Genomic DNA, 15,847 nt, shown 5'->3' with positions numbered 1-15,847 from the left:
CAAGTAAATATCATACAGATTTAGATTACATAATATTGAATTCAGTATTTTTTCTTAATAAATATCCCTATAAAATTTAAAGATAATATTTAGGTAATTACTCTTAAGTGAAATGTGGACTATTTAGTTTGATAAGAATAAAGACATTTATGCTTTTCAGCAGAAATATTTGCTCTTCACCTTAGATATTTAAGTTAAGATTGCTGGAAAGAAGGCTGCAAAATCATATATGAACTATTAAAATGGAAGGGATTAGCGCCTTCTTAGCGCAGTGGGCAGCGCATCAGTCTCATAAAATGGAAGGGATTAATATTTTTGTATATTTTACAGTTTAATAGCATTTCTCATGCATTAGCTTTTATCATGTCATTGCTGTGCAACCTGTCTGTTCCTTATTATAGAGATTGTACTGTAACCTTGACTGTAGTATTGTTTACCTCAATTATAAAATGTTAAATGATCTTTTAAAACTTTTCATATTTTAGAGTAATTGGAGAGGCAGAATTTTTTTATGTTGAAAATCTTTAGAATTTCTTTGTGGTCCTCAGCATTTTAACTAGTACTTTATTTTTATGCACTTACCTAAAGTCATTTCATATTTTTTTATTTTAATTCCATAGAGTGTAGGTTATTGTAACACTTAAGAGAGTTGCACTTTAGATTTTGTGACACTTAAATAGAACATGGTTCCACTCGTTAGCTGTTGGAAGTATTATTTCCTTCAATAGACGCTTTGGTATAGAATTTCTAAGAAGTTAAGTTTCTTTTGGGCCATTTGGTTCAACTATATCACTACTAAACTATCCTCTCCTGACCCTTTGAGCTAGGAACACAGACAGGGGTATCCTCAAGCCTTGTTTGTGTTCCAGTTCCAGGTACCAAAGAGTTTCCTTCTGTACTTTGCCAGAGATAGGTTTAGTTCCTGTGTGATGATACAGTAGGCTGTAGAGTGTCTGTGTGTGTGTGTGTGTGTGTGTGTGTGTGTGTGTGTGTGTGTGCAGACACACATACAGGTGCATATGTATTGGTTAGTCCTCATGCATATCTGTTTAAAAATGAAATAAATCCTGTATTTGTGTAAAATAAGCACATCACCTTAAGAGTTGGAGTGGGCTTGTGGTAGTTTAAGAGCATCTGTTCTAGGGTTGGATGGTCTGGTTGATATCCCAGCTTTGTAGCTGTTGTGTACCAGGGCTCCCTTATCTGTGAAATGAGGGTAATAACAGCATGTAGCTCTTAGCATTGATCTGAAGACATTGTAAAGCAGAGATGCCACGGAAACGATCCTTCCAAGCAGCGCTTGCACACAGTGAGCGTGTGGTCATCAGGACTGTCGTCTCTTCCACCTCTTGCCCTGAACAGTGCTTGCTCACCTGCAGTTAGTTCTGTCACATGTTAGTGGCAAGGATCTTTGATTTTTTTTTTAATGGTATAATACCTTGTATAATGTAGAATTATTAGAAAGCATGGAGAAGGCAATGGCAACCCACTCCAGTACTCTTGCCTGCAAAGTCCCATGGACGGAGGAGCCTATGGGGTCGCACAGAGTCGGATACGACTGAAGTGACTTAGCAGCAGCAGTAGAAAGCATGAGATAGCAAGAACAAAATATGTTTCTAGACTGTTTTAAACCTGTGCAATAGAGATTAGAGGAAATTTATAACCAACTTCTAGTTATAAACATGTTAATATGCCTACTTTTAAAGAGAAAATGAAAGTGTTATTCACTCGGTTGTGTCCCCCATGGACTGTAGTCCACCAGGCTCCTCTGTCCATGGGAATCTTAAGGCAAAAATACTGGAGTGGATTGCCATTCCTTCTCCAGGGGATCTCCCCAACCCAGGGATTGATCCCAGGTCTCCCTCATTGAAGGCAGATACTTTACAGGCTGTGCTAGGAGGGAAGATATTGTTTAGTCATTAATCTTCTAGATTTATCTCAGTCTCCAATTGGCAACTGAGATCATTTGAATTTTGTTATTAAAGGAGGCAGTTTTCTCAGTCGTGATAAAACATACTATTTGGTTTAGAGGTGGTTAAACCTTTTTATCATACAGTTTTAGAAAAATTAAATTTTATAGCCTTTTGCTTACATGTAGATGTTGCATTGCAAAGATAGGAGATTGGCCCTATTTATTAAACAGGGATAAAAATAACATTCCCAGAGATCAGGATTTTCTGGTATATTTGCCTACATTTTGCTGTCTTCCTTCATTTGGTGAAACCTTCTGTCGCCTCTGACTTGAATATGGCCATTCAATACATGAATCCCATAGCTTGCCATTTATTCAGTTGTAGCACAAAGCCAGCGTCAGGGCCCTGATACACCAGAGGTAAATCAGAGCTAGACAAAGATAAACTTTGGAACTTGCACTCTTAGTTTCCATCTGTTTCTGGAACTAAGATAGAAAAAGAAAGGCTACGTTATTACAAGCATGTGAGTGTTATCTTCAGCCACAGATAACTTGATTTCAAAAGGTTTTTTATCTATTAAACCATTTCCATATTGCTTCAACTCTTCCTTATCACTTTATTAATTATTCTGTTGGGTAAAATTAAAACCAACTATATACTAGTATGTTTTACTAATGATACCAGTCACCTTTCAGGGTCCGATTAAACATTTTATACAACATTTTGTCTTTAATCCTGTCTTTCAATCTTTTTGATCATTTTCTTATTCATTCCTGTGACAAAGAAAAGATTAATTCATATAATAAAAGTACTTCAACTGTTCTAATATATCTGAAGCAGAGTAACTTTTAAAATAAGGGTAATATGTTTCATTAAATAATAAAAGGAATTTTTCCTCCCTTATTTGTGTATTTAAGAATAAGACTGACATTATAACATTATGAAAATAAGGATTTTAAGATCTAAAATTTTAAAATATACTAAATTTAGATTTAGAGAGATGTCATAAATATAGGGAAAAGTCACACATTTCTAGATTTTTTAAATTTTATTAATATTCCCCTTTTGGTGTTCAAATGTGCTTTGATATTTAAATCTACTGAATTCAGAACTTAGGTTGTATAAACTATTATAAAAAATGTTTATGTTAATATAAATGAGGTATGTTATCTTTTGAGCAATATGAAGTTGGTATGTGTACTGTTCAAGAGCAAAGACCCTAAAAACTACAGTTACTGAGTGTGGCCTTGATCAAATTAATGAACCTTTCTCTGTGCTTTAGTTTGGCCATTTGTCAAATTGAATAGTAACAACTACCTCCCTGAGTTCAGGATTAGAGGAGATAAGATTACTATTGGTTACTATTTACCATAGTGGTTTTTTTTTTTTAATTACAGTGTTCATTTTTCTGTTTCATGCTTGTACTTTTGACATTTCCTTCCATTTGAATACTTGCCTCTTGTCTCCTGTGGGCTTATGTCTGTCCCCTTAGGTGTAAGATCTGTTGTGTGTCAAGGATGATACTGCAGTGTTCAGTTGCCCTTATCTAAGGCAATATTCTGACCCTTAAGTATGTAGTAGTATAATACCATTGTTAACTAACTCTCCTTGCCTGACTCTAGTGCCGCCACTATACCTTGTTTCTGTGGTAATAGATGAGGTTTGTATGGTCCTGTTATTCCAGCCTCCAGACACCACTCCAGATCTACTGGTGCCCTCTACGCCCCCGATGTGTATGGGGTCTCAGGTGAAGGATGAGTACATTTTCACTATCATCTGTGCATTCATCTCAGTTTTTTGTCCTTTTCAGTTCCCATTGAATAATCATGTTTTAAAATTGATTTTGTTTTTATTTAATTTGTTGAAGAATAAGTCATTTGTGTGTGTTGTTGTTGTTGTTGTTATTAATTTCCCCCCAAGTAACTTTTTTCCTTTCAGCAATCTTACTTGAGCGTTTTTCTCACTGGAGATGGACATTTTTCTTTTGTATAACCTAAGTTACATCATTTTAAAATAGAATAGAATTGTTTTATGTTCTCTGTTATGTACTTCATCTTTTGTATGTATGTTTAAAAAAAAAAAAACCAAAATGGTGGATGAAGTGTTTTAATTGTAAATGATGATATATTGTAAAAAGTAGCTGAGAAGAACCCAACTATGGTTTGTCTTTACATACCTCAGAGTGTCAGGCAATAGTAGGTGCTTAACAAATATCAAATGATATGTCTTTTAGTTATGGAATGAATCAGCCTATCTTGAAGGAGAAGAGAGAATCATTGGAGGAGTTTTTCCTTGTAAATTCTTGGCATGGCTTCATTGAGCTCCCTAATCATTACTGGTTGGAGGATTGATCTTTGTTCTGGGCCACCCTGTGGCTCACCCACATGGATGAAATTTGCCTGACTGATAAAACTGGATTAATTACAGGGCTACCAACTTCCAAGCCCTTAGTCGACCAGCTATACTTTCTTCTGTCTTCTGGTGATAAATGTATCATAGCGACTGTTCCTTAAATTCACTTGCCACACATTGTCAGTGATTTTAATTGCTTTTACCATTTTATTTGACCAAAACTAAATGTACCCAGAGAATACAATATTGCTTTTAAAATGCTTTGCCCCATTGGTTTTTTTTCCCCCCCTCCTCAAGGATCTCAAACTTTCCAGCCTGACCATGTTACATTTACAGCTCTCTCAAAGCTGTTTTCCTTCTTCTGATGAATTAGGTCCGGGGTATGGGATCAGCCAATCAAGCCGACTGTCATCCTCGGTCAGTGCCATGCGAGTCCTGAACACAGGTTCCGACGTGGAGGAGGCAGTGGCAGATGCCTTGGTACTCTTGTCCATTTTCTTATCACTCTAGATGTTCCAGTTAATGAAGCTAATGTCTGAGTAAGCCAGTCCACAAGTGTGGGAAAGGAGATGGAAGGTTCTTGTGGATTAAATCTAGGAAGATCAAATGTGTCCATATAAAAAGCAAAGCAGTATAATTTATTGCTGATCCTTATTAATTGGTCAGATTTTTAAGCCATCACCCACGATGGAATGTCAGGAATATAAATACTGATATTGTTAACACGGAGTTTTTATACACTAGTACACTGAGAATAAAGGCAGATAGATTAGTATATAAATATGTACACTGCAAGTATATAATTTCAAAGCTAGCTTAACCTTGAGTGTTTAGGGGTTGTTTTAGTTTAGAGTAAAAGTTTATATAGTCTTTCACTTATTTGTATTTTCTGAGCTGAGAGAAAGTACAATTTCAAAACAAATTATATTTCAGGTATCTTTTTAGCTCTTTAAACCTGAAACGTTAAACAGTGAGGCTTGAAAATATAATCTACTGATCCGTGATGGTTTTGTCAGAAGAGTGCTGTACAGATATCACTGTAGTTTTTCTCCCTTAAAATTATGAAGGAAGTATTTGAGACAGTGGTGATGATTGGCTTTTGCTTTTTTCCCCGTCAATTCAGTATGACAGTTTCTCTCAAATTATGATATTAATCCTATTTTTGAGAAACATCTACTCATTTGCTTACACGGAATTTACAAAGGCATCATGTTTGTTTCAAAATAAGAAAATACGTTGTGCCTTTTAAACCTGCATGCCAGCTCTTAACCATTGCTGATACACTATTTGCCACATATATTTGATAAGCAAGTTTTTAAAAATATTCATTGGTCATAGCTATAATGTATTAAATGTAATCATATGTGTAGTTCTGCTCTGACAGTGTGTGTGTGCTGAATTTTTCTTTTTACCTCAGCCATCTGATTTTTTTCATAAATCAGTGTATTTACTAAATAAGAACTTTGTTCCCTCGAGCTTGGGATATATTTATCACACCTTATTCTGATGGTATTAAATTAGTCATATGTTTTAAATTTATTCTTCTTGATCAGTGTATTTCTCAAATCACATTTTCTAGTTTCCTTTATGTGAAGGATTTACTAGTTAAATTCTAGTCATACAAATTTTATTAATTGATTGGATTACTCTTGAGTAATCTTTATCCTATTATTTATAATAAGATGTATTTGGTTTATATGAGGAATATTTAGCCACCAGTGCTAAAAGCTGAATCCCAATTATTTGTGTCTACTTCCATTATTTGCATAACATAGATATTCCAATTATAACTATCAATTTTTAGGAAAAGACTATCCAACTATTAAGCCTGGTTGGACCTAGGGAAAATCATAGAAATAAAATTAACTTTAGGAATGACAAAAGGATCCAAATAGGAAGAAGACTTGAGTTTCTTTGGGAAAATTGGTTATGTGAATATATCTGTAACTTACATATTTTTATTTGGACTAAAGGATATTGACGAGATTAAAGATATAGCCTGCTAATAAGCAGTTCTTATGTATCTATATATTTAAAAGCTTAATGGTTCTGATTATGGGCATTGTTTATGCCTACTTCACTGTGCTGTTTAGCAAAATGTTCTTCATTATTTTCAATTTTTCTCTTTAAAAATCTACTGCTCTCAGCTCTTAGGAGACATACGGACTAAGGTATAGACATTGCTATTTTCTGACATCTTATGGTACCATAACGTTCTTTTCTTTCCTTCATCAGTTTAACAGATGATAGTCTTCTATGAAGAATTCAGGTGGAAGTAATAAAATCCTTAGACACACCTCAGTTTTCTGTCCATATGATTATATGATTAGCAGTAGGGAGACAGTGCTTAGATAGTGTCCTGTGGGGTTCTCATCCTTTTAGCCCTACTGCTTTGTACAAAGGCGATGATGTCATTGACACTATGTCTATAACAAGACTTGGAGTCTAATACAAAAAATATCGTGTTTTTGCCATTCTAAATTAAGTTGGTGCCTCCAAATCAAATCAATTTAGTGATGGAAAGTCATTGAAAAACTATTTTTAATTAAGTTCAGGTTATATTTCTTTTAGATTTTAAACTTGAACAATTTAAGTCACCTGGAGCCATGTAAAATTATTGTTCTGCAGTGTTTCATAGAAACATCTTCACCTCTCACCAGCCTGAATTCAAGTATCAGATGACATAAAGATTTATTTCTAATTCTTTCAGGGAAATCTCAAATAATCTATTCTGTCTCATTTCATTTTTTAATATTCAAGGTAAAATTAGCAGCTTTATTTATTAAATAATAACTTCAGGTGTGAAGAAATCAAATTAATACTTTCTTGCATATATTGAAACAGGTAGTTTAGACACATTGGGGAAGGCATGGAGAGCCCTTCGGGAGCTTGCTTCCCCAAAGTAAGAGTAAGCTAAATGGGCTGTCATCATTCCCCGTGATTCTCTTCTCGAAGAAACATCAGGGATGGGTGCAAGTGAAGGAAGAGTGGCAGAGAAGTGACAATGGAAGCGAAAGAACAGAGGAAAAGGGAGGTAGAGAGACAGAAAAAATAGAACTTTACACAGGAAACATGTTTTTCTGACCCATTCTCATCCTTTAAAAAGGTTTTAATTTCTTGTAACAACTCAGAATTTTAGTAGAGAGTCTGTTTACACTCTAGTAGTAGGTATTGGTTTTCCACAAAAAGAAAAAAGAAAAGGAAACCTTATGTTTTTAGCACTCCCCACTTTACATATCTGACTTCCATATAGTAGTCTTATTCTGCTTCTACCACTCCCCATAGTTAAAGAGTATTTCATCTCCTACTAACTCCTAAAACATGTTTTCTGAAAAAAACTAAAATTCGACATTTTATTATTACAATGGTTAGCAGCATGCTTTACAATGATTTTTATGCAAAAGCCAGTCCTTTTCTGGTCAGTAGAAATCGTGAAATACCGGCATGTTATTTTAGCTCCCACTAATGAGAGTCTTTATGTATAACAGAAAAAACCTGCTCGAAGAAGATACGAATCATATGGGATGCATTCAGATGATGATGCCAACAGTGATGCATCCAGTGCTTGTTCAGAACGCTCCTACAGCTCTCGGAATGGTAGTATTCCTACATACATGAGGCAGACAGAAGATGTGGCAGAAGTCCTCAACAGATGTGCTAGTTCCAACTGGTCAGAAAGGAAAGAAGGCCTCCTGGGTCTGCAAAACTTACTAAAAAATCAGAGAACGCTAAGGTGAGTTATATTGTCTTCAAAATAATTATCGTGTCTGTTTAGGGCTTTTTTTTTTGATGGGGGGGACCGTGCTGGGTCTTCAGAGCTGCACAGGCTTTGCTCTGGCTGTGGCGAGCGTGACTGCTGTCTAGTTGCAGTGCACAGGCTTCTCATTGCGCTGGCTTCTCTTGTTGCAGGGCATGGGCTCTAGGGCACTCAGGCTTCAGTCACTGTGGTTCGTGGGCTCGAATAGTTGTGGTTTCCAGGCTCTGAAACACGGTCTCAATAGTTGTGGTGCAGGGGCTTGGTTGCTCCATGGCATGTGGGATCTTCCTGGACTGAGGATCGTCTCTCCTGCATTAGCAGACAAATGGTTTATCACTGCGCCACCAGGGAAGGCCCTGGAGTTAGCACTTTTTTACTTGACTTTTTCATAACTTTAAAGATACTGGTATGGGCTCATATGTGTCCTGAATTCAAAAGTGGCATCAGAATATTATCCCAAGCCTTAATCCTTTTTAGGACCATCCATACTATTGTTATTTTTTAAATTATAATTATCTTGCTCTATTTAAAGAAACATTATTAAAGGGAACTTTTTATTCATAAGTAGTTATTAAATAAAAATGTTATTAATTAAATGAAAATAAATAATAAAATATAACATAATATTAAAGTTGACTCATTCATTAAAATTCATTCCTGATAAGTTTTTCATTGAGATGAAAGAATATTTATGCTCACTTGAAAATGAGGGTATATTCGTGGTGTTCATGTGATGTTTGAGTCTTGGTATAGTATGAAATGGATTTGAAGTGAATTTCTCTTAAGAACTGAAGTTTAGGGACTTCCCTGGTGGTCCAGTGGTTAAGATTTCATGCTTCCTCTACAGGGGGCACGGGTTTGATCCCTAGTTAAGGAACTAATATCCCCCATGTCATGAGATGTCACCAATAAATAATTAAATAATTTTTTTTTAAGTTTATATTGATTTTTAGTTGGGTTTGATTCGGTTTCCTGTCCTACTGGCTTTCGCTTGCCTTTCCCCTCTAAAGTCTATCGTTTTTATCTGTGTAGTGTTTGAAATCTCTACAGTCTATCCATTTAAGAACCTAGTTTCAGAAAATTCGAAAGTTTCAGTATGGTGGAAAATAGAGGGCTACTTCCTGCCTTAATACCTGAAATTAGGGTTTGATTTTAGGAGGTGTTAGAACTATATAATTTACAATAAGTGTTTATCTATGTACTTCCTAATATATTTTAATTTCATATTACATATTATTACAGTTCATGAATATTACATATTACAGTTCATGAATCACTACAATAAATCATCATAATGTTGTTTCCAACCCCACCAAGATTAGATTAGTGTTAGGTTCAGTGTATCATTTTAAATGGCAAGGAAGTAGTCGTAGTTTAGAAAGATTTTAGCCCTCAGGTGGCAAAATTTAGGAAAACAGAAAAGCATTTAAAAGGATAAGATTCATGTGTTGAGAACATCATCTGTATAGTTTACTCTGCTGTGCTACATTAATAAAGTACAATTGTATTTCTTTTCATATAACCTTTTTTTGTTGTTGTTAATAGCAACTTTATTGTTTCACTGGTGAAAAAAAATCATAACTGTATGATGCATTTCCCCCTAAATTTACAACAATGAAGGTTATACATAAATTATATAGACCACAAATTTTTCATGTAACTTTCAACCTTTAAAATATTGTGTGTGTTACTACAGAATTATTGTTGCATTTGATAAATTGTATAATTTAGCCCTGACTAGTAAATCCTACAAATTTCTCAATTTTGAGAGCTGATTTTTTTTTTTTTGGCTTAAAAAAAAAGAAGAAGCTCAAATATATATGTAAGTCACTTAAATGACTTCTTTCTACAGCATTGTATTAATTAGCCACTTTATTATTTTGACAGTCGAGTTGAACTGAAAAGATTATGTGAAATTTTCACAAGAATGTTTGCTGATCCTCATGGCAAGGTATGTTTTAGTATTTAAGATTACTCCTGTAAGGTGTCATTATTATATTGCCCCAAAAAAGAAGTAAATAATAACAAAAAACTATAAGCCATTTTTATTTATTTATTGCCCTAAAGTGGCAATGATCTTTTCAACATAATTGAAATTGAGTATTTGATATCTTACATAATTTAGAAGTTGCTCTCTGATAACTATTTAAGCTTCTCCAAAAGAGAGAGAGATTATCTAAGGCTATAAACTGAAGAATATATAGTCACATGCACAACTCTTCTACAATTAGTCAGGGTGAGTATTTGTATTACTAAAAACATTTTACTATTTGTAAAAGAAATAATTGGGATAAGTTGGAAAAAGTTTCTAACTTTTTATTGTTTTCTTCTCTTTTAACATATATTCTTAAAAGAGCAATTTTGTAGACAAAAACTGCCATTAAAACACAAAAAGCAAAAAAAAAAAAAAAAACACAAAAAGCACAAAATACGGTTTGACCTATAGTTTGTGAGTAATAAAAGAGAAACATTTCATATGTTGAAAGAGTTCATAAAAACCTTTAGAACTTTGTTCAGATTTTAATGCTGATTAAAATCTTATGTAAGTACTTATGTATAGGGTGCATGTGTACTGTGGAATTTTTGCTTTAAAATGTAAAGTTTTGTTGTAAAATGTACTCATTTGTTCTATTTTCAGCAGTGTGTTTGACAGTGGTGAAATTTTATTCAGTATCTTCCTTTAGGACACCAGGTGTCTACATGAGAATTTCTTACCTAAGTGAGAGGGAGATGTGGAAGGGAAATCATAAGAAAAATATTAATGAATTTTGCTTCATTTTTTTTTATTGTCTTCACTTTATTGTTGCACATTTTCTTTCTCCTCATTTTTTTCTGTTTTCAGTATTTTCATTACTTGTTACACTACTTAAAGATACTAAAATCCCACTCTTTTCATAAACTAAAATCTGGCTAAGGAAAATAAACTGTCTTAACTTTAAAGCAATAGCTTCCAAAGATTATCCTTTTATCTGAAGGTATATTTATTTTATCCAAAAATGCAAGATCCCATTAAAGACAAAAAGCACACTAAGTTTATATCATTTTCAAACTGAACATGTAGATAACTATACCATTTTATACTTATATTACTACCACTAATTACTGTAGGAATTATTATAATGGAAGAGTTTCTATAAATCCTAAACAAATTAACTGTTGACATTTTTTTTGTTAGCAGTATGAGTCAAAGAACAAGACAGGATCTGGGTGGACTTGTTTTATTAAATAATATTTTGTTAATAATCTATACAACCTTTAAAAATAGAGTTTTAAAACATCTTCAGTAAGTAGTATAATTCATCTGTACTGGAAGGTATGAGAGTGAGGCCGTTATTATTTCTTGAAGTCATAGTTTTTTTATTTTTTGTTAGGACAGAATGCAGTTTAGTTGGATCCTAGGATTTAACAGTAATAAAGAGACTTTTTTAAAAAAGTCTCTTGAAGAAAAAATTTTTTAAATGAAGTAAATTTTAAAATTAAAGTCTCTTGAAGATCAAATAGAAAAGCCGAGTTTGATGTTGGTGAAAACACAGATGTTTGGCCTCCCTTAGTAAATATGGAGAACCGGCCACGATCTTCCCTAGAGGTGTCAGGAAGGAGACTTTTTGTTTTTTTTTCCTGTGGAGTTTTATGACAGCATACAATTCTTATTGATCCATCTGGCTTTTTTTTTTTTTATTTCACTGAATACAGATATATAAAGGGAAGATTTTTGTTAACTCGTTTTGCTCAGCTTTTATTTGGTGATTGTCCATCAGAGACTGCCAATAATGTAATTAATTAAGAATAAACTGGTTATATCACCATATAGTGGGGATTTAAAAATATCAGGGTTTTTGCATATCTTTATATTGTTCAAGTAGTAGATATCCCTCCTTTTTAATTTTATAAAATACTAATAGTCCAGTCATTTGAATCAAGTAGCTGTTCTTGATGCTTTCTTTTCCTTCCAAGTAAAATTTTAGTTTTAGTTTCCCGACTGCTGTCTATCAAGAGTTGGTTTTTTTCTTTCCCCCTCCCTATAAAGGGCCAGACAGTATATATTTTCAGCTTTGTGGGCCATAATGATCTCTGTTACAGCTCTGCCGTTACAGCACAAAGGCATCTATCGACAGTACCTAAACAAGTGACCATGGCTAGGTGTCCATAAAACTTTACTTATGACATTGAAATATTAATTGGATAAAATTATCTTGTGTCACTAAATAGCCTTTTCTTTTGATTAAAAAATTAAAAAGCTATTTTAAAATGTAAAACCCATTCTTAGCTTGCAGATTATAGTTTCCCAACCCCTGTTGTATACAATCAACTTTAATGATTGACACATTGACACTAAAATAAAAGCATGTTCAAGAACCTCTGCTCATAGTCATGCCACTGGTTGAAGGTCAAGACTGTTGAGGGGAAACAGTGTACCGGTCCCTGGTGGGTTAAATCAATCTTTATTCCATATATATGCTGTCCATTTCTGATCTGTGATTTTGCTCTAAAAGCTCAGTCCTGCCTTTCCTGTACCTCTTGCTTTTCTCTTCTGTCAGCCAGAGAGACTGTGTCAAATAGTCTCTCCTTAAATTTAACTCCAGCCCTGTTCCCCTCTCCACCCATCTCCTATCCTGAGCATTTGTCCTGGCCTCTTGGCTTACCAAGAAAATTGAAGCCATCCAACAGAAACTCCATTTCCTGCCTCCAAACCAGCAAAATTAATTTCACATAAGCCCATTCTTTCTACCTTTTCTCCTGTGGAAATGGCAGGAGGTCTTACCTTGAAGCTGTTAGCAGCCACATAAACTTGTACTCTATTTTTTTGCTAATATACCCTCATCGGCTTGGTCTTCCAGGAATTTTTCATAAATTTCAACTTGCTTTTTGACATCCCTTTTTATTTTTCAGCCTTGTTTTAAGTGTATTCAGTTTATCTTTTCTGACAGTCTAAGGAATGTGGTGTGGAAGAGGAGGAGAAGGGTTGTTTTCTGTTGTGTCTAATCCAGTCTTCCTCGCAACAGACAACCTCTCTTTTCAGACACCTGTCTCTGTTTTACTAGTGTTGCTGTATCTTAGAGCATTGCCCTGGGCCCTCCTTTTTCACTCTGTACCTTATTTGAAGCTTGTCACCCACTTTATCCTGATGACTCTCAAATGGTACTTCCAGCCCATATTTTTTCCTTCACTTACATGCCTTTGGCTCATCTTAAACCTTAAAACTACTTTTTCTCTTGTGTCACGTTATCTCATTAGATGAAGCCACCATCCCCTCACTGGGCATCATTTTACTCAGTCCTAATTGATTCAACCTTCTAAATATTTCCATTCTCACTACTCATTCCTGGCACAATTGTCTTTTGCCTGCTGTACCTCCTCCCCACCTCCTATCCCTAAATTCTCTTGAATAATTTTTCTGAAAGGTAAATCTCTCCTGACTTAAAACTCTTCAGTGACTACTCATTACCCGCAAGAAAATATTCAAACAAAGCCTGTCATTTTTGCTTGTTATTCCCTTTTCACTCTCCGTCCAACCTGAAAACCATGTTCATTTCCCCAAATGTGCCCTGCACTTTTCCTCATAGCCTCGAAACAGATCATCAAAGTCACTTCTCTTTCTTTCCTCAAATATGCTCTCCACTCTGAATTAGAATCACTTCTCTGTAACCTCAGCCATCCTGAGAGCTCACAGGGCAGAAACCATCTGAAGCCTTGCCCCAGAATGGGCCATAGGGTTTCGGAGACACTTCCTATCATGAGATTGATTGAGTGGACTTTCCTGTGTCCTTTTAAGTTGAATTCGACATTTCAGTCTATTTTAATAGCATCTGAAAAGTAGCAGTAGACCACCTGCTGTCCCCAGCAGAAATAGGAGACTTAGAGAACCAGGGTGTGAGCAGCAGCCCCATCTCCTTTCATCGAGGATCACCTCCAACCCCTAGAATGTTTCTCTTTCTTGTGTTAGTAAGTATCTGAGTCCAGCTGAAATACCAGGTGAGCTCCACTATACAGTAAAGACATTCCAGGAAGGAAGGGCTGGAAAAGAGCTCTTTTTGAGTACAGTTGAAGTAGATGCTGGATTTTTTTCTGTGACATGAGTAATGTGGTTGACATTTACAGTGTACAAGCTGAAATTACTTGATGTCCATAACTTGATAAACTTTTTAAATTTTCATATACTGCTGATTCAGTCATGGTGTCTGTATGACAGTAATTTAGATTATAAAGCTGCAAATGTGTAGTTTAAAGCCTCTTAATATTTTCCTGAGAGAGACAGTATAACACAGTGATGACAAATATGAGTAGTGGAGCTAGATTGCTTTGGTTCAAATCCTACCTCCATCACTTTTTAGCAGTGTGTGCATTGCTTAGTCTGTAAAACAGAGTTAATAAGATTGCAGTGATGATTAAATGAGTTAATGTATGTAAAGTCCTTAGAACACAATAAGCACTACATACGCTTTTTTAAAAACACGTAAGTTTGAAAAATTAAGGAATTCAGGGCAGATTTTTATTTTGATTGCTCTAGACACACTTTTTCCTCCAAATGTAAGATGTGTCAGAAAGCTTATCCCCTGTGATTCTGACAGTCAACTCAGAAGGAAGTACTTGAGGAGCGCCACCTTTACTGAAGAACATGCTTTGATTTGACATATTATGGTCTGTGTAGTCTTACCTGCCTACAGGTCTTAGAATCAAGAGACCAAACAGGCATCTTACCTGGGGAAAACTAAAAGTTGTAGTATTTTTAACCTGCATACAATAGTAATTGCTCCAGTCCTTCACAGAAATAATTTAACTTGTGAATACATTGCTTCTCAAGAGGGGGAAAAAATAAACGAAAAATTCTTAGATACCATGCTTTGGAAGCAAATGTTGGTACTGTTCAGAAATGTTGGCAGGTGTCTGTTAGTTTTAGATTCTTTCCAGAAGTTGAACGTCAAGGATAGTAGGGTCTGAAAAGAAGGGAGTTTTTCTTTTTTTTGTTTGTAACTTTTCTTGGCAAGAAAGTGAGAGAGAAATACAGGAAAACCACATACTCTTCTTCCATACCATTCATTTAACTCTTGTGTTAAAAGCTATTTTGAGTTTATCATAAAACTTTGGAAAACATTTGTCATTTTTATTTTCTAAGTGTTTTTCTTCCATACAGGAACTTGGCATTGATGGCGACTAATTTGTGTGTTTTTCTTTTTTTTCTTTTTTTCCTTTTGCATGCTGTCCCCTGTGTTGGAACTCTCAATAGAGAGTAAGTTGGTTCAATATTTGTTGGAAACCTAACTTTACTGCATGACTGTGAAATTAACCCTTTTTCTCTATTTTCTCTCCCAAAGAGTTCATGCAGTGTTGGAACCTTTGCAATCCACGAAATGCTATTTGCAGTTACGCAAACTGTCATTCTGTTTGGAGATGTGCTTTTTAATCTACTAATTAATCTAATTTGATTATGTTCTTCTGTTCTATATTTGATGACTGGCACACCTAAGATACGGGGGCTTCCCTGGGGCTCAGTGGTAAAGAATCTGCCTGCAACGCAGGAGACTCAGATTTGATTCCTGTGTTGGTAAGATCTCCTGGAGAAGGGAATGGCAGCCCACTTCAGTATTCTTGCCTGGAGAATCCCATGGACAAGGGAGCCCCGAGGGCTACAGTCCACTGGGTCACAAAGAGTGGACACAGCTGAGCAGCTGACGTGCCTGATATAGCAAGATGAAGAAAAGGCTGCCTCAATTGTAATAACACGAATATTGCAGTGCTTTTCCCAGTGAACTAGAGTTGTAAAATATATAGGATCATACATTGAGTCTGTTGAAGGTTGATTTCATTGAATTATTAAAAAAAAAAT

At 35.0% G+C, this 15,847-nt stretch overlaps 1 protein-coding gene across 40 annotated transcripts in view; it reads left to right on the top strand.

The window, feature by feature from the left end:
- Positions 1–15,847, top strand: part of CLASP2 (cytoplasmic linker associated protein 2) — a 172,103-nt gene that overhangs the window by 121,267 nt on the left and 34,989 nt on the right. For 16 of the 40 annotated variants that reach the window (XM_070455364.1, XM_070455328.1, XM_070455326.1 and 13 more), the window contains 5 exons: positions 3,598–3,660; positions 4,639–4,745; positions 6,413–6,436; positions 7,754–7,998; positions 9,910–9,973. In XM_070455364.1, the coding sequence (XP_070311465.1) occupies positions 3,598–3,660; positions 4,639–4,745; positions 6,413–6,436; positions 7,754–7,998; positions 9,910–9,973 (503 nt within the window). The remainder of the gene's footprint in view (positions 1–3,597; positions 3,661–4,638; positions 4,746–6,412; positions 6,437–7,753; positions 7,999–9,909; positions 9,974–15,847) is intronic. The other 24 variants (XM_070455345.1, XM_070455337.1, XM_070455341.1 and 21 more) reach the window with 3 other exon arrangements.

The sequence above is a fragment of the Odocoileus virginianus genome, chromosome 26 (assembly GCF_023699985.2).
Source record: "Odocoileus virginianus isolate 20LAN1187 ecotype Illinois chromosome 26, Ovbor_1.2, whole genome shotgun sequence".
NCBI lineage: Eukaryota > Metazoa > Chordata > Mammalia > Artiodactyla > Cervidae > Odocoileus > Odocoileus virginianus.
The sequence above is the reverse complement of the archived record's forward strand: the minus strand, read 5'-3'. Positions and strand labels throughout refer to the sequence as shown.